The 22871-nt window shown below is 37.7% G+C and overlaps 1 protein-coding gene across 3 annotated transcripts in view; it reads right to left on the bottom strand.

The window, feature by feature from the left end:
- Nucleotides 1-22871, bottom strand: part of LOC139964650 (A disintegrin and metalloproteinase with thrombospondin motifs 18-like) — a 126929-nt gene that overhangs the window by 67813 nt on the left and 36245 nt on the right. For all 3 annotated transcript variants that reach the window (XM_071966428.1, XM_071966448.1, XM_071966439.1), the window contains exon 3: nt 1594-1919. In XM_071966428.1, the coding sequence (XP_071822529.1) occupies nt 1594-1919 (326 nt within the window). The remainder of the gene's footprint in view (nt 1-1593; nt 1920-22871) is intronic.

The raw sequence follows: 22871 nt of genomic DNA, 5'->3' as shown, positions 1-22871 counted from the left end.
AGATCCATGCTTTATCATCAGCCACAGCAAATACTTGGTAGACTTCTTGGGCCCTGGTTTGAATGATTCAGAGATATAACCAAAGCATCTAACCTTTTGTGTGTGTGTGTGTTAGTATGCGTGTGTGTGTTATCTGACGTCCCAGTACAAAAGTGGGAAACATTTGGCTCCGACGAGCCTATGCCATCAACTTTTAATCACGCTATAAAAGAAACTATCTTCAAATAGCTGAAGGCGCCACAAGAATACACTTCAACTTCATCCTCCTGCGACGGAGAAGAAACGGGGGTGTTCAGCCAAGTTTACACGACCTATTAGGGATTGTGATTTGCAGAAGGGTGAATGAGGATTTAAATATAAAAAAAAAGACTCCAGGACACAAGAGTCCTTCCTGCCTGGTTAAAAAACAAAACAAAAATAAAACCAGGAAGCTTTTATGTAGTCTCAATAAAAACCGATGGACAAACAACGCCTACCTCCTGGCAAGGTAAACAAACTCTGAAGAGACAGGGTTGTCATAGAAGGAAAGTTAACGAGAAGATAAATGGAGTTGGTAGTCATCAGGGGACCAAAGGCTGAAAACGTGATGGGCAGATATAACAGATTCCTTCTCAGAAAATCCAATTGGTACAAATGACTGACTTTAAGGAGATCAGGTTAGACGAATAAAACAGACCAAAGTCTTCATTTAGTTTCTTTAATCATGTTTCTCATATATTATGGAGTCGAAACCCTGCTGAAACTTTTATAATTGCCACAACTCGTACAGTTTTTCTCCTCATTTGAAGCAACTACATTGACACACCATTTGATGCCCAAATCCAAAAACAATACAGTTAGGATGTCACTTCATCTAAATTACAAAGAAAATTTCAAAGGGTTGCAGGAATTCTCCAATTTTGCCAGTAATTATGGGCAGCTCTGGCATGCTCAGAAGTCCAGTAGGTGGGATGGGGAATGGGAGGTGGGGGGGGGCTAAATCTCCCAGACTGATTTAGGTACAAGAAATTTGAACCTTAATGGAAGGGCCAGTGGTCAATAAGTATTAAAAATTTATGAAGGAGGGGATGTGGCCAGTGTTGGTTGAAGCGGACCCCAATGTAGGGTTGTGTGTGTGGTGTTCAACCCCAGAAAAAGAATTAGACGTTTAGACAACCCATGGTGAATTCGGAGGCATGTTTGTGCTCTATCAATCAATTAGGTCTATAACTAAGCCTAAATACTCTTGAATTTTCGTGTGAGACTGACAATGAGGGAGATGGAAAATGGGGAAGGGGAGGGGGGAGGGGGAAGATTGAGTTTCCCTCACCCATCCCACTGCAGACTGATGGAGCTGAAATTCATTTGCTGAAGAAAATCTAAGTGATTGTATTACATTTATCAATTAACAACAAAGCTTCTTTGAATAATACTCTTTACTTTTGGGTTAAGTTGCCAAAAATTGCCCACCCCTTAACTCCCTCCCCCAAATAAAATATTAAAAATATAATTAAGTTTTTCGCTGATTTTGGAAAAACTTTGTGTGCATTTGTTGATCGATGACGTTCACATGTTAAAGTGACCCACCATCATCTGAAAAACGAAACAACTCACCATTCCATCGCACAGACTGACCGCGGCAGAGGAAGATGGATGGGATAACAATCGACCATGGTAATGGCAATTGTGCAATTCTGGAATGTACTCTTCTTTTATACTTCGATCCTTCCACCATCTCTCAATTCTGAAACCGGGCGCCAAGAGATTTTCGCTGGCACGCAGCTCCAAGTGGAAGTTTTGGTCGTTGGCTGTTAGTTTATAATGAATGGGACCTGCATCGAGGTCATCTTCCAAGCTACGTTTCCTCCGCGCTGGCGTTAATTGATGAGAGACGAAGGTTCCCGTAGAATCGACTTGAACTGGATGCACGATTGCAAAATCTGGAGGGAGAGGGAGAAATAAAAAAAAAAGAAGATGAAGAAATGTTGACGATTTCGTATCATAGAGAAATATTAACCTAACCTCCCAAAAAGGGTAACTTATCAAGGAGGCCCAGTCACAATCCCTGATGTACACCATGCTCAACAACTCATAGTTTGGGTAAAATTTACACCAAAGACCAAAGTTACCTGTCTTAACATATATGCACTCTGAGCTTCTAAGTACCTTAAAAGATTCAAGCGAATTACGAGGTTCCTAACAAAACATTTTGTTTTTGAGGCTTCGAAATGGTAGATTCACTTTAAAGAGAAAGTGGGCAGTACGGCAATTGGGTTGCAGTGATTAATTGTTTACCAAATTTGTGTTCATTTGTTGGATTTTGTTATATTAAGTCCAAATATGACTGGAGGAGAGAAGACATACTGAATCGACCACTTCCACTTGTTTCCCTCATCGCGAAAGATCAAACTTACATACCTTCTTCATTTTACTTGAAATTTACCTTCTTCATCCTAGTCTTCCCATCCCAACCCTCCTACCAGTATACTTCTCCTCCTCCTCCTCCTCCTCTTCCTCCTACTTGTTGGCATTTATATCATTTTTCTTACTTATAATTTCTGGTGCAAAATGTTATTGATGAATATCTGTGAGTCACACCATTTTACTTCTGTTTTGAGGTACAGCATCAAAAACACCAATCTTGAGAAAACATTGCTCAGAGTGTGGATAGCACTCATGTAGCTAATAGACACTTACAGATCGATTCATAAACGTTGAATATTCAGTGATTATTAGCCAACCGCTTCTGGAACTTGCCTCCCTTTGAATTATACTCTGTGATGTCATCCATTCATTCATGTTTAAAGTCTACTTAAATAGCTTCTTAGATCAAGTGTTAAGTATAAATAGATAAACCATACAATTGAGCCACTAATTAGTCTGATCACAAAGTAGTTACATAATCATTTATCAAGTGAGACAACGGGGGGGGGGGGAGGGGGTTTCTTTAAATGTTATTTACAAGTAACAAAACAGCATTTTTTCTCTCCTTTTTGTTAATCGTGAAACAGGAATGAAGCTTCAGGACTTGATACATCCTATATATGTATATATATATATATATATATATTCCGCAGTGTAGAGTGGTTACTTGTTATAATTCATCCAAGTAGATCCAGAGTGTCCCTATCTATATAATCCAATGGCCAAACAAAACAACTAAACAGACCTTTTACCGACACCCCTGGGAACTTCTGGCAGTAAGCACTTCACACCTAGCTTAGCATCCACGACTGAGTAAAAGTAGGCTATAGGTTAATGTATAGCATCAATGTGTACAATAATACAAAGCAACCTTAAACACTGTTAGTGCTTGGAGACATCATCGAGCAAACTCTGTCTTAGATCAAAGCCAAGGATGAAGATAAGTCCAAGGAGAGTGTCAGGACTGGATCGTTGAATTAGTAGATAAGTTGTTCAAAGAGGATAATGATGATAGGTGTTGAACCACACTGTCAGTGGCAATACAGGTGTTCAGAATCATAATCTGTTGATCAGGGGGGCTTCCATCGGGCAATTTCCTTTCCCAGTCAATATTAGCTCATTTGGAAAGCTTGAACTGCTTTGAACAAGTTACAAAGATGAATCTCTCGTTGACGAAACCACACAGCCCTAAATAAGTTTATTCTTGGTTTTGGCTCATGACCAACAAGAAGAAGATATGAAACCAACAATTTGGACGTAAGTGTATACGCATGGCCAAGTCTGGAGAACCAGCAGGGGATCCAGTTCAGAATTCTGATAGGGATCAATTTCTCATTGTGAACCAAAATTTGCCTTGGGATCTTCTTATCGCTCAAACATCTTGATCCCTTCCTCCACCCCTCCCTCCCACCCCTCCCCCACCAACAGGGAAAATCCTGAGCTAAAATAACAAACAAAAAAGCTCGAGAGTAGATCAGGGTACTGCCCTGAGATCACTACAGAATACAACAGTGATATATTAAAGTGTACTTCTCTAAATAATAACCATCCAGGCACATAGGACAGGTAGCTGGAGTTGCAAACTTGTTCCTCTGCATCCTTCTTATTTTGCTGCTGTTTATATTTTTCGTTGTGTCTCACGTACATACAGTAGACACCCTATGTAGCAGATAGCACTACATGGTGGACCCTGAATGAGTTTATATCATATTCTTTGGCCAGCAATGTTTGGGATGTAGTATCTTACGCAGACTTTCCTTTCTTGTTGTTTATTTGGAACGAATGATCACAACCAAAATAAGGTTATTCCTCTCCCTCCCCTTCCCCCCCCCCCCAATAAATCAGGTCTTTTCATTTTGGTATATAAATTATGAACCATCTCATAAATTCTTCCTATTTTGTAAAGACTCCGCACTGTTTTCATAATACTACCTAGTTCTGCTATGCGAGACACCGGGAGCAGTAACCGTTTCCACCATTCAAAATCCCTTTATTCATGCATGCTTTACTCTGAAAGTGGCTCTTCTTTACTATGCAAAGAAGAGCCAGGCAGATTGATAATATTTTCTTATACCTTGACCTACAAGGTAGAACCAATCTAGCCACAGCAGGCACTAGGTGACATCTTTAAAAAGAAAAATAGTTCATCATGACATTTTTGTCAAAAAAAGTTTATCAAAATATCAAGATTTATTAGGGACCATCCATCCTTACTGGCTCTTGTCTGAAAATGTAGTAACAGCTGGAATGACCTTTCACCTCCAGGGATAAAGTTGACCACACACCTGTAATCCTTTACAAAGCTGATAAATGTAAGCAGCTCTTCCCATATTTTCCTCAGATCTTTCAGCTTAAGATCAACCCTTTTTTTCCCCCTTTTTTTTTTAGTTAATGCTTTGTAATTCACTCTAACAAAAATATCACATGCTGCAGGTGAACATGCAACCTGTATTGACTCCTTTAAGATCATTCCTAAGGGGGAAGTGGCTTTAGTACCAAATATACAAATCAAAGATGATTCTGAAGAGTGAAGAACCAGGGACCTTCCAAACAAGAGGAGCTTATACACGTTTCCTCAATTCCTCAATTCAAACAGGAAAAAACAAAAAACAAAACAATTGTTGTAAGTTCTTCATACTGTAGGCTCCTTAACCTATTACACACAAAGGTTTGTTTTCTTTTTCCCCCCCCTTTGAGCTATCGGCAAGCACCGGACGGCTTCCCTTTGAGACCGGACAAAACACCTGGGCCCAGATGCATTGTTCCCTTCAGACGGCTCAGCTGTGGCGGATATTGCAGCAACCTCCCGTAACAATAGGCATTGTACCCGCTAATACACCACGTTGTTGCTCTGAAGCGGAATTGACTTGTTCCGAAGATCGCAAAATCCGTGCAAAAGTCTATTCAAAGTGGCATAGATTTCACAAAAGTTGGCCTTTATCATAACAAGAAAGGACTCTGCAATTTACTACTGTGCAGTAAATGGAAAGAAAACATATCCGCTAAGATATTCTTATCATTTTTATTTCTCTACTTTCTTTTCACTTTCCACAGGGGTAGCTGCAATTATTAAAAGCCTCACCCTTCCTAATTGCTCTGTTGTTATTTTCTTTTAAATTTTAATCCTTTAATTGCACAAGTATTTTTTTTCTTTTTTTAACAAACTCTTAAGTATCAGTCAGAATCAAATTGAACAAATATAGGATATATTTTGTTAAGGCTGTAAAAAGTTCTTCCTTGGTAAACTCAGGTCAAATCTGGTCATGTCTTTACAGAAACCAGGACAGGTTCAGGCTAAACAAAATCAGTAAAATCTTGCTTGAAGAATTTGCTTTTTCCTTCCTCTTTATATCAAATTCTGGGAATGTATTGATGTCAAAAAAAGTCCACTGTGTCTTGTGTCAAAGATAAGATGCCCTTTAATAGGCTTAAAGGGATTATGTCATCTCAACAGCACCCATCAACATTGTATGATGGATTTTGCATGAGGTCTCAGCTTTCTCTTTTCTGAAGTTCAATTGAAAGCTGATAAGACATACTCATATTTTTGATGTATGGTGGATTAAAGAAAACAGAATTATGTTTTCGGCTTCCTAATAATGAAAAGTCAATTATTAAAACGGTTTCGACTATGGGTAACACAAATAAAATGTTCTAAATATGTTACAATGCAATTTGCCTATAGCCATGCTTTCAAGTTTTAGCGTAATTAGTGTACTTATAGCACATTTAGTACAAAGTACTAAACCAAACTCAATGCAAACCAGCTGCTCTGAGAGCACACTGTTAGCACCCCCCCCCCTTGCAAGTTTCTTGATAAGTAGAAAGTCATATGATTAAACTCACAAAAATGCCAAAACATACTAGGTTGTAGATATTTACGGGTAACAAGCTTATCTTTCTCCTCACAACCGTACCATTCTGAATCTACTGTGTCTACAGTGAACTGGTCATTGCTATTGTACAAATGTGATATGTATTGCATCTGTGTGTGTATGTATCAACGCATGACTCATGTAACTGTTAATAAGGACATACACGTGCGCATGTTACCTGTAGTTGTCATCATGAAGCTTTCTATATGTGTACAATGTAGTTTAAGAATCATATAGTGTTCTCAATCTCTGTTGCTATGGCCGTGGGAGAACAGATGTCACACATCTCTACCACCATTACTAAACATTAGCATTATTGTGAAAGATCTTATAAATTATTTTAAATCCTGTGGTTTGTCCTTAAATGTGTTTAGAATGCTGTTCCTGGTTACCTGAAGAATCTTTTTGTTTCTCGCCCTGCTAGAGTACCTATTACTTTTGGTAACAATGGTATGAACCATCATTTTGAAAAAACAGCCTTTGTTGGCTGAAGCTTTGGAAATCCCCTTCCTATCCCTATATCTGCAAGATCAATGACACATGATACCTTCAATGGTCACCTAAAGGTTAAATGCAAATGTTCTTTTCTTTAAATTTTATCAAAAAAGGTTAATAGTTTATTATTCTTCATGTTGATATTTGCTTGTTCCTAATACCAGCCCACCACCATGTGTGCATGCCTATATGTCATCTCGGCATAGATAGCAGGTGGGTTATACAAATACCTTATTCTTTCTATCTATATAGTGATTTTAGTTTTGCAAAAAGCTACACATATTAGTTTTCTCTACAATATCAAACAGTGTTAGTGAGTGGGTGGGTGGGGGTGTATAAAAGCTCCTTTAGAAGTGAACATAATGAACAAAAAATAGTCTTGCTACTGGAATATTCTCCACTAAAGAACACACAGCCCAGTCCCACTCCTTCTAGAACCATCAGTTTCCTCTTCTGCTGCTGCTAATAGATTACTGATGCGAATGTAGTTATTTCACTTTTCTTCCATACACGTGATTAGCAGTGCTTCCTTACACATGCAACCTCTGTAAGTAATGGCTCCTGAATGAACCCATTCATGGAAGTCCCACAAACTCATAATTAGTCCCCATTGTGCGAGGGACACTTCCAAAACTTCCCATGCAAGCTCTATTCTTGAGGTCTCGACCAGAAATCGGAAATCCCTTGAACAGGATTGTCTTGGATCTCTGCTGGACCGAGGATGAGCACCGATTTCACCGGTCGTAATGAGAACGTGGGAGGGACATTAAACTGTTATAGTAGTTGATTTGAACAGATTGTAACATAAAGAAATGAACAATACCACACAGAAAGACAGACAGACAGACACACAGACAGACATACTGACAGAGAGAGGTTCAGGCAGTTCAGTACTTGGTCTACACTGAGATCAAATAAATAGATCTTTCCTGTTAAAAGTTGAATTTTGCATTAAAGACAAAGAAATATTACTAAAACTCATTTCCACAAATGGATCCAGAGACATGGGTCTACACTGATGACAGAAAATTAATCGTTACATCGCATTCCGATATTCCACACATGAATGTATTAATCACTGAAATATGATAATGAGCAGCTAACAAACCATACCAGTCATTCAAAGTTTCAGGAGGGTTACAAATTGCATAAATATATCAACAGAAATATATCGTCCCACCCAAATCCATTATTCCCTATGATTGTTAACTCAGTACTCAGCATACATGTATGTACATTAACTATAAATGCTGTCAGGATGGAGGATCTACCTCCTCCCCCACCCTCCCCCAAACCCGCTCTCTTTCTCCAAGAAAGCAAGAAAAATGACAAGTATTAACAATATTTTACCAGCTGGTCACTAATTGACAAGATCCTAAGGTCCCCTTATTACAATCCAACTACATTAACCTACTATATGTCAATGTGCAATATGCCAGGTGATAGTATATTTTAATATCAGTATTCAGAATGAATACTTCTTTTGAGTAGACAAAGTACATAATATAACCAACTTTATTTCAAAACAGTTGACTATTGTTGATGAGATTTTACTGCATCACTCTAATAGTTTGCTCGCTTTAATTAGTTGCAATTACTTACAACATATTATATATTACAAACAGAATGGCCAAATTTCTCTGTTTTTAAAAACAGCTGAACTATCCTTTAAAAGCCCTGGTTTTTCCTACCCTAAGTAAAATAAACCTGTCCACAGAGACTGATTTTGACAGGTAGCTGCTGTTCATTCTCTGGCTGATGGCCAGACGCACTCTCACCACCTTCAACAACATTGGCAGCTCAAGGACAAGGTGAAGGTTAGGACATCAGCATGCCTTAAAAGTGCAATGGTAGGATGCAGTTGAAGCCCTGCTCTGACATTGAAGAAGTATTTATCTCAAACCTTATTTGTCAGAAGAGAGTATTTATGTGTTGATCATATAAACAGTGTAATTATGTTAGCTATAGAAAACAAAATTTTCCCCCTTTTTTTTGGGGGGGGGGAGGGGATATATGTTTGTGTGTGTGTCATGGTTTTATGTTGGGTAAAAGTAAGTTGGCCTGACGTTTCAATCCTAGCAGGATCTGGTATTTTGTTGGCATAAAGTTTGCTTCCAAGGTCTATGTACTTGAGACTTTGATTGGGTAGGTAGGTTACAGTATACTTTTGAATTAAACACTAGAGCTCTGGGGACTGGGAGGGGGGAGGGGGAGGAGGGAGAGGACCCATGCCTGGAGGAAGTGGAGGCATGGAAAGAGAAGGGGAGTGGGGCGGAGTACAGTGATTTAACAAAAAATATACTCCTGACAGACAATAGGTAGTCATAGGCAATTTCTGATATAATGATGTAACCTTTCTTATATTTGTTCTCTCTTTTTTCTTCTTCTTCTTCAAATGACCTTTGAAATTGAAATAGGCCTATTCATTCAAAATTCATAAAGAATTATGCAGAAATTGTCAAAATAATTGCCAGAAATTGTCTAGCCTTTGATCGACGATGTAAGATCATTTTTAAAATCTGCACCATGGTATGCATACCTGTCTTTAATCGATAGCTTATTATAGCCAATACAGGAAACAATTGAACTGGTTAACACTGGAGTGGCCTTGTACCTATTGTTTCAATTAAACAAAGGATATATACCGGTTGGCTGGAAGTTTACGCATGTATGGCAAGCTGTAATAGAACAACTGGGATTAATTACAACCATACCTTGCCAAGAACAGGTACGTATACGAATAAATCTTAGATCATCAAGATATTAATTTTAGCATAATGAAGATTCTGCATGCAAAGGATTGTGCGATCCGCCCTTTCCTGAACAGTGGACAACATCCAGTATTTTATAAAGAGGTGGGCTGTGGCCCTGAGTCATGTAGAGAGGGAGAGGGGGGGCTGGGCAAGCATCCTCCACCAGGTTATCCTACTAAATAACTATCCTTAAATTTAATCTTTGTGTGAGTTTAAAAAACAGAGAGGTCACATACACCCCCTCTTTCCCCCCACCCCCCTCCTGGATCCAAATCTACTGTGTGAAAGAATTTGGGTGTTATGTTTATATTGTGGTATATATGTCAATTACCAGATCCATTATTATCAGCACTTTTCATTCATTTGAAGAGGCCATGGTCTATAATTTCTGCATATCAAACCAGTTTAAAAGGTACTTCCATAATAGACACCAATCACTCACAAGGATTTTGAATTACCTCAACAAATTCTCTCTCTCTCTGTCAAGAACCACTTATCACTCTCATTAAGTGATTAAGTTCAACAGGAAGACTTAAAAATGTCATAAGAGAGAAAAAACATTAGTAAAATCTAAACAAGTATTTGGACACAATTGATCTCTTCCTTTGATCACTTTGACTTTAATTATACACAATTTGGTGAGATTTGGTAAACATAATTATTCAATTATACAAACAATATCATCCCACAATAAGGTTCTCCATTCTTTCCAGTTAATTTACTATGCCTTGAACTAACCTCCTTTTACATTTACCAATCTATTCAGCACTGCCTTACATGACAAGGACATGTTCATCATTCAATTGTCCCTGTTTCCTGAATTGTCATTCATGGGCTCTCTTCACCGAGCAAATTTTAAGACATCATGAAGTTTTCTTGTGGTCGAGATCGTCGGGATGTGATTTGGCTTCGCTGGCTTTGTTTATAAATTCTATGGCTCAATTAAGTTAAATCACTAATTAAACTGTCAGCTATTAATTTCTTTGTCCCTGAATGGTGATTGATAAAATAAACCCAAAAAATACCTATTTCCTGGTAAAATCATTGAAGTCCCTTTGATAATTGCATTGGTACAGTTTGCAAACACTTTCATTGATGACTACCATGACCCAGTATCCATGACATCATTTCGAACTTGCCGAACTCACATTCTTCAAGCCTTCTAGTTTTTATTGCCAATACACTTAATATATAAACATTGGAAAATTACAGTTGTTAAAAGCAGTCATTTATACAAAAAATCAAATGTTTTGGCCAAACAATTAGATTTTTTGACTATATTTAACCATCCTGTAGGGTTATATCAACTCCATTTAATGGGGTGCTGATGTTTTGGAGAGAAATGCTAAAAGGTCAGCTTTAAGTATTAAAGACAGATGGGATAAATTTATCTGTGGTTTTCCTTAATTTAATTGGCACAGATGTGTAACTCCATCATCATTTTACCATCAAAATATGATATTACAATCCCATCCTAATGATCCCATTCAAATCTATTAATGATCCAAATCAAATCCTAATGATCTTATCCTATTGATTCCATCCCATCATATTTATAATATCCCATCCGATCCTATCCCATGTTATGATCCCATTCAAATCCTAATGATCCAATTCCATTCTAATGATCCCTCCCATCCCATCATATTAATTCCATCCCATCCTAATAATCCCATCCCATCCCAAAGATCCCATCCCCATCTCAATCCCATATATTCAACTAATCCCATCCCTACATGTACCCATCTCACTTCACCTATCTTCCTACACCCCCCCCCCCCCCCTAATGACCTCAACAGCATTTTACCTTCAGGAGCATTCACATACTATCTCCTGGTAACATGCATGTAATTAACATTACAGGACAAATAGTCATTAACATTTCTTCAAAACATGATCTGTAAATATAATATGTTTATCAATATAATAAACCAAATTACTGATCTGTCAATGTTGAAGGTTTGCAAAGGAAATAAACATCAGGACACAAAGACCATTGGGAGTATCTGTTTGTAGTAGGAGCGAAGTAAATTCTTTAAACTGTTAACATGCAACCACTATATAATATATAACTGCATTATCTTAAAACCATTGACATATAACTGCTATATAACTACAGTATATTAAACCTGTTAACATGTAACCGCTATAAATTTTACATTATCTAAAAACCATTGACACATATAACTGCTATGTAACTACTGTATATTAAACCGGCTAACATGCAACCTCAATATAATATAACTGCATTATCTCAAAACCATTGACACATAACTGCTACATAACTACGGTATATTAAACCCGTTAACATGTAACCGCTATAAATTTTACATTATCTAAAAACCATTGACATATAACTGCTATATAACTGCAGTATCTTATACCCGTACATGTAACCACTATAAAAAATCAAGTGCATTATCTTAAAACCATTGATATATAACCACTTTATAACTGCATTATCTTAAAACCATTGAAATATATTAACCGCTAAACAACTACTGTAGTAGTAGCCAAAAATGGTTTTAAAAATAGTATCTCTCTTGGTCAGGTCGAGTGAAGGTTTTCTCCAATTATGCACAAATATATCAGAATGCCCAGAACAGACCATTTATGTAAAATACAGAGCTTAGTTTCAACACCATGGTTGAGTTTTGGTGGCATTTACACAATAAATACTCTGACCTCCATTATTCATAATTATTTAGCCTTCTAGTTGTATGAACTGAGTAGATCCCATTATTGAAACACATTGTTTCAAATCAAAGTACTTCCAAGGACATTGCCTGGTTCATGGTAACAATGTCTTTGATGATCCTGTGAAAAATGATGCTTAAATTATCAGATTTGTCAAATTTGCAAAATTATGGAAAATCTGCTTGGGAAAAGGACAGTTAGGATTTATCGACTAAACCGGTTAGAATCGACTGACATTCCAATTCATCATAAATGAATGATTCACGTTAAAACATAATTTGCATCCACAATGCATGTACAAGGTCACATCACAGAACTGGTGTTTGCTGCTAGGTGTGAGGCATGAGAGTTCAAAGCTCCAAACGTATGGCAGGCCATTTGGGACAAACGCCGCATAATATACCCTGGTATTAATATAAATATATATACACAAATTAATTTGAATATATACGCGTATCAGACAATAACTGGCATGTCTTAAGCTTTCACAAATAAGTTTTGAGAGTTATCACAAGAGTTGTGTCATTAAAGTATAACAGGCAGGAAGGTAGATTTTTGTAACATTTCTTAATCTGTCATGATTAAAATGTTGTATTTTAAAATTTCAGAAATTTCTTGTTTAATAAATCGGGGACATTTTTCGGGGACGCTTGTTAATCCCGCAAGGTCAAAACATTCGAATCCTGGGACTATCCCTGAAAATCGGGGACGTCTGGCTACCTAATCATTTAAAAGTGCTTAAAGTTTCAATTTGAATTGCAAATTTATGGGTCATTGGGTTCAACACCCACTCCCCACCCCCACCCCCCCCCACCCCACCAGGTTGCTGGTTGGATCACTGAGCCAGAAGCAATTTCTACGTCAGTTCACCCAGGCTGCATACAGGGTGATGTTTCAATTTCAAAAATAATATTATGCCACGTAAACACTAATATTTTGCCAAAAAAAATCAAACAGTTATGATTGCAATGTATTCCAAAATCAAATGAAACAATTTTATCAAGGAATCAAGATTAGAAAAGAAAACAAGGTCAAAACGTAGTAGTTGTCCTAAAACTTGAGATAGAAACTATTACAAAAGACATAAAGCTGGCCAGAGAACAAAACTTGTAAATCCTTTTTGCTTTCTTACTTTCTTTTTTTCTTTCTTTTGGTTACAATCTTTCATAAGTCTTGGAGTTAAAAAGATTGTGCTTTCTGGGTCAAATAAACCACCCAGAGGTGTGTTTTCATTGGTAAATAATCGCTTATGAAACCAACAAAAGATTGAAAGGATTTTTTGTTTTGTTTTGAAAAACAGAGGACTGAACAGATCCATCTTAAAAACTTGCGAGTCAGCAAGTCATCAGAGTTTGTTTGCATCCGAAAAGAATACAGAAGACAAAAAACGTGGAAAAGGAAAAGAAGACAAGAGATGAAATTTACTGGTTCTTGAGTCAACTTCAATAACTGTTTGTGGAATGCGGCAAAATATTTGTGGAATGGATGTAGCTAGCAGGTAGGAATGAAGGTCACAACCCTGCTGGGGTTAAGAGCTTTTATATTTATATTCCTCCCTACTCTACAACCAATAAATCTTTCTGTTGAATTAAAATGGCAGTGAAATGACAAGAGTTCAATGTACTACTGAGATATATTCAAAGGAAATTCTAAAAAAGAAAAGAAGGCAGTCGGCCGAGTTGTGTACAGGGTAGGTAGTTATTCAACCTAAACAATAGATATGTACTGAACAACATCTCTATCCTTATCTCCCACCAACCTCCCCTAACCCCCTTCTCCCCCCCCCCACCAAAAAAAAGGGGAAAAAAAGCAAAAAAAGGCTTATTGATATTCCTTACTTACCAGTAGATAAGAAATAGAAACACAACTATAATGTACAGCTTGATCGTAGATCAACTATCAAACAAGGCCAACTGAACAAATGAATTGTTATATCATATGAAGACTGCCAAGTTTACAGAATATGCAAAACTTTCTAACTCATATGGTAAATTGACCAGCAAGCAAGCTAGCTAACAACACATAAGCATAGCCCTAACTTTCTAAATATCTCATATGGTAATTTGACCAGCATACAGGCTAGCTCCCAACACATAAGCACAGCCCTAACTTTCTACATATCTAATATGGTAAATTGACCAGCATACAAGCTAGCTCCCAAATTACATAAGCAGAGCTCTGGATTCATCACTGTATTTATTGTAGCGTGCGTGCACGCTACAATATTGGCATTACTTGCCAAGTGAACGATACCTACATGACTGGACGTTGAAACTTAGTTTTATGTATTCTCTGTACATTTACAGTTTCAGGATTAGCTGCCTAGGCAACTTATTCTGAACTTGTCACGGTGCTCAAGGGCCCTCACTTTGTAGGAACCTACATGACTATGCTTTCTGGTGTGTTGTCTGCCCAAAAAATAACACCATGAACACCACGAAAAGTTCTTCCTAATACCGCAAGTACTTCACGCGCACTACAATACTGCGTAGTTGCAGGCAAATTCAAAACTACTTTGCTATTGTGATCAACACAACGAAATGTATTCACAATAAAATAACAGTGAAGACTTAGTAAATCCTTCTTTAAAGCTGTAAATTTGCTGTAATTTTTTTCCCTTGTAGAATCCAGTTTTATTCCAAAAATGATTGTAATTGATGAAAGTAATTTCAAGATGCATGCCTCCCCTCCAAGGTAATTATTCTGCCAATTAGATAGTTACTAATATGCATACATGTAGATAATCAATCCATTTAAGCGTGACAATCGTTACAGTCAATTCTCACAAATATGTCACATTTGTTATAATAATCTCAGACAATTACTTTTGGGTGGTGTATGTTAGAGACAGTTACCAATACATGAATGTGATTTAAATATTAAAAGTTGAACATGTTACTTTAACAGAATAAAGATGTCCCCTGTAGGCACTGATACAAGGTCAACTCCTCCAACATTCAGGCTGGTATCTTTTGCCACCCACTGTCAATATTTTCACTCACTTCCTGAGTATGGAGGGGGGATCCCTCTGTCATCTGAGTAACAGTTGCTGAATTGGGTTACTAGCTTCAGGGTAAGTTTGCCATAGCATTATGTAGTCATATATATATATAGTACAGTAGCTGAGACAGAAAGCAGTATCACTGCAATCAATTAGTCTAGAGGAAAGGAATCTTAGCATGAAAAAAAAAAATTGTAACAACACATGGTGATGTGTGTATGAGATAGTGCCGGTAACCTGCTACTAATAAACTCTCTGTGACATTTATCATACATGTGCTACCTTGTGTTTTGGTCGTAGAATAAACCGCAAGGTTCCGTACCCTATGATTTAGCCATGACAATAGCATGGTGTCGCAGAGTGGCATAGATACATATCTAGCCACATGGGCCAACAGTCAAAGCACACTGCTACGGTATAATTAGTTGAAACAATTATTCTTTCATTTATTTCTTACACAGCCATTCCATATGCCCTGGTCAGGGTAGTAGTTACCCTGAGCTAAGCTGGACTCACATTGGACTCTCCTATTCAATATTTCTGACAACGGAAAGTTTTGCCTAATAGACCACACCCCCCCCCCCCCGAATCCTCAAGAAGTGAATGAGCTTCATGGATTTGACTGTACCTTAAAAGTAGCGAGTTATTGCTGTTTTTTCCTACAGACAATTCTGTGTCCCACAAATGTTATGTAACTAACTGATCAGTTCTTCAGCCACTGGCAAACTTTTTAAAAATCTTTGCCAGAAAATACATCATTTGTGAAGCAACTTCTGTGAATTGAAGAACAACAGATTCGGTTTCCTGGTATATTTAAACATCCCCCCTCCCCCCCCCCCTGTTCAGAGTATATATGTTTGCCCCAGAATTTGGCAAAGCTATATACAGTAGCCCTAAGTACCAGGTTTGTCACAACACAAAAGTAGGAATATAACTTCAAAGCTTCACAGTCAATTTACATGTACCTGTATAGAGGCGGTTAGTGTCTTGATCTTGTAAGTGTCAGAGATGCTGTTACAGATGATAATGAGGTCATTGGGGGTTATATACTCCACTGACAAAGGGGCATGGGAATGAATTTGAGAGCCAGGAATTCCAAAACAATAAACCACTGCTTTTCAACTTGATACAACTGTAAGGTGTACATTTCTTGGAAACAGTAGGTTACTGAACTTTACCCATAAATATCCTTCTTCACTTGCAAAGTTCTAAGAAGCTATTTTGCGGGGCTAAAGTCTTTTCAGCTGACCGAATGGCATCTTTGGTATACGTTGCCCCACAAATATAACACTATACTGTCATAATTCTTTTCAAGTCGAGCAAAGAGTTTAGCTATGTGCCGAGCAGAACAAATATCGACTGCTTAGATTGAGGATCAACATTAACAACATTTTAGTGAGACATGAAAGGGGGGTATTTCAAATGTGTAAGGGACATATATATGTGTACATTGAAAAATGAAGGAAGGCCATTAGGGCCAGTGAGGGTGTACAGTGTTAAAAGTTTACCAGGGCATTCTAGACACGGTAGAATGTGGTGCATAGGTTGTGGGGAGACAGGTAAGTGGGGAACGAAGTAAATATATATGTACATTGAGTACATTGACCGTTAACGACATCTGAATATCACATGTATGGCTTCCATGGTCATGAGGAATGACCAACCACTACACACACAAAACCGCAGCTTTAAATTGTAACTTTTTCAGAATAACATATGGATGTTAATGTAATCTTTTGTATATAAAATCTATTCATTGCTTGATCCTTATGAAAGGACAACCTGATCGCATTTGAGCTTTCACCAAGCTCAGCATTTACTCAGCTTTCAACTGCAAATATTTATGCACAACATCTGGTTTTTTATCAGTCAACTGTATATATAAATATATTTATATAATTCCCCAACTTGCCCTGATCCTTGTAAAAGTGTAACCTGATCATACCTCTTTTTAAACTTTGACAAGAGCAGCATTTTTCTCATACAGTAATTATTAGAGACATTGTCAGATGTCTTATCTTGGTTAACACCCCCTATATGAATCAAATTTACTTCACAGTGGGTAACTCCCTTCATCAAAGTCATAACCACCAGTGTCCTTCCTGTTCTTTTCTTATACCAACAAGTCCGTTTCAGAAATACCAAAAAAAATAAAAATTCTTAAAGCAACGGTTATTTCGACTGTAAATCCGGAACAGTTCTCAATTTGGTAAATTGACAAATTTGTTGTCCCTCGATAGACTGTTCCTTTACGAGCATACGTTTTGGGTTAACTGCGCCCACCAGTGAGTTGCGATAATGTAGAGAGGGTGAACGTTATAGTTAGCCGAGATTAATTTACTACCCTTCAGTTGTGTCCATGGTGTAATTTAATGAGCAGAGAGAGCTGTTTCCATTGAAGGTTGCGGCCAAGTCAAACCATGTGATCACAGTCAAGAAAAATTAAGTAATGTTACAGCTGGCCAAGTGATGGTGGTGGCACCATTCAAGGCAAACGAGAGGAGGAGGGGCAAATAGGGAGAAGGCATATTTGGGGGGGGGGGGAAGGAGAGAACTTTTCTACAAGAAATGTGACTTAGAAGCAAATTGTGCTATCAATTTGACAATTTTTCACATTAATGAATTGCCTTGGAAGCTGTTTTCTATTAGCCTAGTTCTATATATTTTGGAACAGTAGCAGACCTGAGGGGGGCAACTGGGAAGGGCAGGGGAGAAGTCTGAGGGGCAGTTGCCTCTCATGCCCCCTCCCATAGTGCCGCCACTGCCAAGTGATGTAATTCTGTGTACAAGCTGGGTTTACAATATCATGAATAACATATTTTTGTTATTGTCTGTGTTGAATAACAGCTCACTAAGTAGAAAATGCGCTCCATAATGCAGTAGACAGATTAGTAGACGGAGACAATTAGTAGACTCCATCTTGATATCACCCACAACATTCCTTCACAAATAAATGATGAACATTACTGCCAGTCGACCTACTTCCAATAAATTACCAACGAATATTTCAATTTGGATAAACAGTGTACATATACTGTACATACGTTTTCCAAAATATTCTGTAATAACCATAGGATCGAGGAGGGATCATTTACCTTATTCCGTTTACTTGTGTTATCATTATGTAACTTACTTCAGTTCTTCAGCCACTGGCAAACTTTTTAATAATCTTTGCCTAAAATTCATTGTTCCTTTTAAAAGCAATTCCTATGGATTGAAGCAACAGATTAGTTCTGGTATATTTAACACCTCCCTCCCTCCCCCTCCTCCCCAGATACTGAGAGATTTTTACTGATAATACAGGCATGCATGTCACTTTTGTCACTGTTCCTTCTCCATAGTACCTATAATTCAATAACACCATACCATACAATAGTTGGCAGTTCACACTTTATGTATGTGTATGGTCCTCTATCAACAATCATGTAATATATTCCTAAATGAAAATCTCCAAATATTTTCAACATTGTCAAATTGACAGTACAATGATGATAACATTAGCAAGCAAATTTATAAATATAGAACTGTGGAGAGCATATGACATTATTATATGTTATACTTACCCTTTGAAATTTACAAAACACTTTATAAGCTGAATGTACTTAAGTATCTGACAGGGGATAAAGACTTTTAGAGTATACACATACCAATGTAGTTATAGCCGCAATGTATGCTAATCAACTTTGTGGTAGAAATTAACGGAACGACTGACGGATGAACGGACAAGTTTTGGTTGGCTGTTGATTTAAGCTACTATGGTATTGGAGGTTACCCACAATTCCTTTATTTTTACTATTATCATTAATGTTGCAATACCCCCAGAAAGCATTATGATCAATTGCCTACACAGTTATTTGTAAGCTGGTCAGTGAATTTCAGTTAGCCTCCAAATTGGAAAATTCCACATCCTTTCCAGGAACCTACTTTTCTACAAAATATTAACAAAATGCAGAGGACTGCAAGATTTTGTTCGCAAATGTGCAGGCTACTTGGCCCGCTGCAATGTTGGTGGGCTAAAGCAAAAGTGAATGATTTCAGGTGACGTCTCTACTTTTCCCTATAAAGGTGGACAAATATGCATTCCAAAATTCAACAGATAATGCATACAGCACTAAACGTACTGCGATTGCAAGTATAGGAGATGGGTCGAGGAGGAGCAACCCTTGACCTCAATTCAAAAGAAATTCGAGCAATGCCTCTCTGAGGTGTCACTTGTCAGAACTCAAAAACGGTCCCCTAAGAAATTTACAAATGCGCATTGCACCTGTCTCAATCCGACCCTTTTAACTGAGGTGCAACAAGGAATGCAACTTAAGTATTCAAATATCTCAAAATTCTTGGGTCAATATTGAATCGGTCCAACCCTTGAAAAACTGCTTGAAACAAGTCAATTACCCCTGGACACTGACAGGAGGGTAGGGAGCAAAGTTTCAAATCTATTAGCATTTCTTTGAGTTTAGCTAAACATGTAAAAGAGTTATTATCTAGCTGATGCTGCAAGCTTGCTTAATGAAACCACAGGAATGCTACAATTATACTGCCCTGAAAATTCATTCCCTCCCTGGCCAAGAGCAATTGGCAAAGTTGAATAACAAATCACAAATAAATCAAACAAGCTGCAGTCAAAAGGACTGTGCAGAGGAGCTTTGACGAGCCTACACTTTTTTTTTTTTTTACTAATGGTCTGAAAAGGCTTTAACCCTGCAGAGCAATCAGATTTACCCAATAACCTGAAAATAACTTCTGTTATTCAAAGGAATTACACGAGCCAAGTCTTTTAAAAATGAATAATACATACTGTGAACCCCTCCTCCTTCCGTTCATTCGCTGTATAGGGTTTGCAAGCCTTTTCTTTTTTTCTCCGTCCGTCCGCCGTGATTCAAAGAAAGAAACTCTGAAATGGCTGAGTTTACACATGTTTACTCGTCAAATAACTGATGTAGACTTAATGATCATTCTAAAACCCAGGAGTTTCCTGTTTGTCTTATAACTTGGTCCTGTACGCAAACTTTTCGTACCAGAGAGAAAAAAAGAGGAAAAACAAAGATTAGTCTACAACGAATCAATACTCCTTTTCCCACAGAGCTTGAACTGAACACAAACAAGTGCAATTTTGCAGTGCATGCCTGCCTATCGTCAGTTTGTTCGTTCGTGATACACGTGGGGGGGGTTGCCTTCATTTCATTGCTGGATGGTCCCCGTTAAGAATTTCCTTACTATTTTCATTAACTTTGATATACCTTAAATATTCTGGCCCCTCTATCGATGAATGTATGACCAAATATGACATCATTTTGCAACCCCCACTCCTTATTTTTTTATATATTTTTTTTATCCAACCTCAATATGGTATTTATATGCAGTAATTGTAAAAAAGTGGAAAGAACATTATCCTATTAAGTAGGCTACACATTTATATCACTATTCACTATTCATGCGTATAAATGCCTTTGACAGACTGTACTTATGCAGGGCAGACTAAAAAACAGATCGCCCTCTCTAGGTTTTATACTTTTATAAGAATAAACTGAACAAAAGGAAAATTTGAAATATTAGTTATCATGAAAGTTTTTACTTTATATGGTTGCTTCCTTTTCTCCCATTGTTGTATAGTTTGCTGACAGGTGAATGAAATCCAGGGATATAACCCACCAACACAGCGAGGCCCCTGAGGTTATCAGTTTACAAGGGATGGAGTCTAGGAGTGTCAATCAATACTAACTGTACATGGAGACGATAATAATCTTTTCTACCTGCTGAGATGGCCTCCTCTCTTCATACCTCATAACAGATAATTTCATCTGGATATCAGTTATAATAATGAGAATAATACAGTTTATTTATATAGTGCCAAATCAGAAACAAGAAGAAGCTGCTCTAGTCGATTAACAAAATAAGTTAATCGCAAATCAAATGAACAAGTAAAGAAATGAGTTATCACTACTGCATCTAGTTATATCTACAACAAGTTTGTAACTCTAGTACGTATTGATAACCAGCGGCATCTCTAAGGGGGGGGGGGCCATGGGTGGTTCATCCCTCCCCATCAAATGTTTGACTTTCCCCGTCTGGTTCCCCCTAAATGAAATTTGTCAAAAGGCCACAATCACATGTTTGACTGATCCCACTGACCATAATTTAGTTGTGAGTACCTTCTAAATTCGGAAACTGCAAAGCTTCAACTGGCTTTGCCCCCCTCCCCCCACTCACTAACGAGGGGTCCCATGGCAGGCCACTGTTCTGTAAGTGATGGAAACTGCAAAGCTTCAGCTGGCTTTACCCCCTCCCACCACTCCCCCACAAGGGGTCCCATGGCAGGACACTGTACCCCGCGTCGACAAGGCTTCAAGGCTCCACACTCCCGCTGATACCTGTGGCTCCATTCTGTGCCCCCAACTGCTCCTCTCACTTTGCTGTAGCTTCCCCTGTCCTCATCCCCCCTCCCCCACTTACAATTTTTTGTTGAAGGATTACCACACTGTTGATAGCCCTACTAAAGTCTGCTTCAGTTTATATGTAAAGTGTGTACAGGGACGGTCAATTAACCAAATTTAATACTGTTTACAATTTTAAAGTTATGGCTCAACATAATTATGTTGAGTCGTAACTTTAAAATTGTAAGCAGCTATGAATTTTGTTGAATGAAAAGCATTGAAGCATTGAAATGAAAAGCATTGAATCTTTAAGCACATCCCAATGTACTTGAAAATGTCCACAGACCAGCGGTCTGTTGCATAACCTGGCTAGCTAACGTAGATTCAATTATCTTCCAGACAGTTATGATTAGCTGTCAATGTTCTAAACTTGAATGGTATTTCCATCTTTAAGCATAGCCTGTACTGTGCACTACAAGGCCCAGATCTATATAACATAACATCTTAACTATCAATGATGATTATGAGTTGTATATTTTCTCAAATCATCAAGTCTTTTTCTAATTGCGTCCCATAAATTGATTGTGACTCTCGCCACTGATATGCGAGCCTGTTTCTGCCGAAATATTTAAGGAGAAGGTAATTGCAGTAGACAGCAATGCCTCCCCCAGGATATCCAGCGACCGCTTAACTGATTTTGAAGTTAATAAACCTTGAGTCAACATCAACAGGCAAAAAGCTCACCTCGTACCGGACGCCCGGGTACTTTCTTACAGTCAGGAAAGCGATCCAGTTCTGGTATTTAAAATTTAAAAGTGTGATAGAAGACAGAAAAGATGAAAAGTTGCTAAGAGAAGGTAAAAATACACTACTCATGATTAACCAATCATGAAGGAGGAGTGAAGATATACATCAATCTCTATTTTCAAACTGCCATGTTGCAAAAAAATAAAATAAATAAATAAATGGAGCTCCATGCATACATCGAATAATTTATGCAGCAATACCAAGCAAGTAATATTAAAATAATGATGTTAAAAAGTTTCAAAGAATGAAAAATAACCTCTGCTTCCATGTTGCAAACAAGATCTCACACCATCAACTTTAATATACCTTAAATTTTCTGGTCCCTCTATCAATGAATCTATGACCAAATATGGCATCATGATATATATATATATATATATATATATATATATATATATATATATATATATATATATATATATATATTGTAGCTGACTATACTGCTTTAAATTCACCAGCTACCTCA

Source organism: Apostichopus japonicus, chromosome 3 (assembly GCF_037975245.1).
Source record: "Apostichopus japonicus isolate 1M-3 chromosome 3, ASM3797524v1, whole genome shotgun sequence".
Classification (NCBI taxonomy): domain Eukaryota; kingdom Metazoa; phylum Echinodermata; class Holothuroidea; order Aspidochirotida; family Stichopodidae; genus Apostichopus; species Apostichopus japonicus.
Note: the sequence above shows the minus strand (reverse complement) of the source record. Positions and strands in the feature narration are given on the sequence as shown.